Source organism: Mesocricetus auratus, unplaced genomic scaffold (assembly GCF_017639785.1).
Source record: "Mesocricetus auratus isolate SY011 unplaced genomic scaffold, BCM_Maur_2.0 Super-Scaffold_100004, whole genome shotgun sequence".
Taxonomy (NCBI): Eukaryota; Metazoa; Chordata; class Mammalia; order Rodentia; family Cricetidae; genus Mesocricetus; species Mesocricetus auratus.
This window is the reverse complement of record NW_024429189.1, coordinates 54664557-54667006: the sequence shown is the minus strand read 5'-3', so window position 1 is coordinate 54667006 and position 2450 is coordinate 54664557. Positions and strand designations below refer to the sequence as shown.

Below are 2450 nucleotides of genomic sequence, written 5' to 3'. Positions count from 1 at the left end.
AATTCAGTTCAGAGGCATTGCACATGCTTCTCTTTCACTTATCTAATCCATACTGGAAACAACACTTAAAATATAAATTATATTTAATATCAAGCACTTCACTAACAATATTTCAGATAGTAGCAGTTAACTCATGCTTTACTTTGTAAATTATTTTATTTTTAGTGATTATAAATAAATCATTTGATTATAGATGTAAGGGCAAAGCTTTAAAGTATGATGTCTGTTTCCTCACTAGCAAAAAATAGGTGGCATATATTTCTAGCATAATATGCATATCATGGTTTAAGAAAAATTTTCCCATTGATAGAAAATTGTTCAGTGAAGCCTATAAGTTCATGCTATTTTTATGTCATATTTTGTCATTATATTATATAACAATGAGATAACCCATTTCAGGGTTTTCACAAGCTTCATAATTTAAAGCTGTGTTATTAACTTATAAAACAATTGCTTCATTGCTTTAGCATTCAAGACTTGTGTTAAAATTTGAAAGATAGAAACATGCAGCAGTCTTATGTATATATTAATATGTTAACATAATATAAAATGCATATTTATGCTATATAGCATAGTATATATTGAATATATACACAAAATAAAGTTATCACTGTTAGAATATAATATATTTGATGATTATCTTGTTTCTCACCAGTATATGTTTCCTGAATAGTATAGATGGATACATACAATATTACGGTGCTGAAGCACTTCATTCTAACTAGAATCACAGATCTTCCTGAGCTGGAGGCTCCTTTGTTTGGACTCTTCCTCATTGTATACATGATCTCTGTGGTGGGTAATTTGGGCTTGATCATCCTCACAAAAACAGACTCAAGGCTAAAGACACCCATGTACTTCTTCCTCAGACAGCTGTCTTTCACTGACCTTGGTTATTCAACTGCTGTAGGGCCCAAAATGTTAATTAACTTTATTATGGATCAACCTACAATTTCTTATAACTGGTGTGCAATACAGCTGACCTTTTTCAGTGTGTTTATCACTACTGAAATTTTTATTCTCTCAGCAATGGCTTATGACCGCTATGTAGCCATCTGCCATCCACTACTATACACAATTATCATGTCACAAAGATTATGCCATGTGCTGGTGGCAATACCTTACCTCTATAGTATTTTTATATCTCTACTAACAATTACCAAGATTTTTATTTCATCATTTTGTGGTCATAATATCATCAGACATTTCTACTGTGACAGTCTGCCATTGATATCATTGCTGTGCTCAGACACACATGAAATTAAGCTGATAATTTTAATCTTTGCAACTTTTAATTTGGTTTCTTCTCTTCTGGTGATCTCCATATCCTACATCCTGATCCTTGTAGCCATTCTCAGGATGAATTCTTCAGAGGGCAGGCACAAGGCCTTCTCTACTTGTGGCTCTCATCTGACAGTGATAGTTATATTCTATGGAACTCTATTTTTTATGTATGCACAGCCAAAGTACAGTCACTCATTTGAAACTGGTAAAATGGCCTCTATGTTATATACACTGGTTATTCCCATGCTGAATCCCATGATCTACAGTTTGAGAAACAAAGAGGTGAAGCAAGCCATTCATAGAAAGTGGAAACTGTGTGTGAATATTCTGCTTAAATTGTAAACGTATCAGATATGGTTAAAAAATACATGGTAGCTTATATGTAGCATAAATAAGATTTCTTTAGCTGGATAATATTGTCTTATGGAATGCCCATAACTCTATATAGTAAGTACAGATTTTAAGAAAGACACTGATTCATTTTGAATTCATATTTATTACTTTCATATGACTTAGCCCTACTCTGTATTTTGTACATTTTGTAATGTAAAGTTTTGTTTGGATTCCATTTATAGAAATTACATCACATAGCCTGTTTCTTGTTACCTTAAGCTAGCTATACTAAGATATGATTCCTTCACTGTGAATATTCATCTCTAATATTCTAGTGCTTAATATTGTAAAATATAAGGTATGTATATCTACTAAATCACATGAGCTCTTATAAAATTCTGCTAGATATCTTGGATGATGAAAAACAAGAGGCTTGGGGATAACTATTTCTATCCTTGAGACGTTAAAGAAGAAAAAAGAGACAAAAATAATCTGAGACTTTTAAAAATGTGCAGCCTAAAAACAAAACAATACTAAAAAAAGCTCTCAAGAAGTGAATCCTTCTTCAGTCTTGACTGCCTTATATGGGAGTTTAATGTTTATGTGTCTATGTTCACAATCTCATCAGTCCTCTTCATGACAAGGAGTTTCTTTGTATTATAGTTTGGCATCCCATTGTTGAATGCCTTGATCTATGGCTTGAGAATATAAGATGTAAAATATCTCCTACAAATTACATGGAAAAATTGTTCAATACTTGTTTTAAATGCTAATGAGCAATGAGATTCTATTAAGTCATTACATTGATGTCACTGTTTCGTTTGTGAACTTCA

At 32.0% G+C, this 2450-nt stretch overlaps 1 protein-coding gene across 1 annotated transcript; it reads left to right on the top strand.

Annotated features, from left to right (window-relative positions):
* Nucleotides 1-678: 678 nt before the first annotated feature.
* On the top strand, nt 679-1626 carry LOC101832507 (olfactory receptor 8K3-like). Its single transcript, XM_005065044.1, has one exon. It carries the CDS (start codon nt 679-681, stop codon nt 1624-1626), a length of 948 nt encoding a protein of 315 aa, XP_005065101.1.
* The last annotated feature ends 824 nt before the right edge of the window (nt 1627-2450 follow it).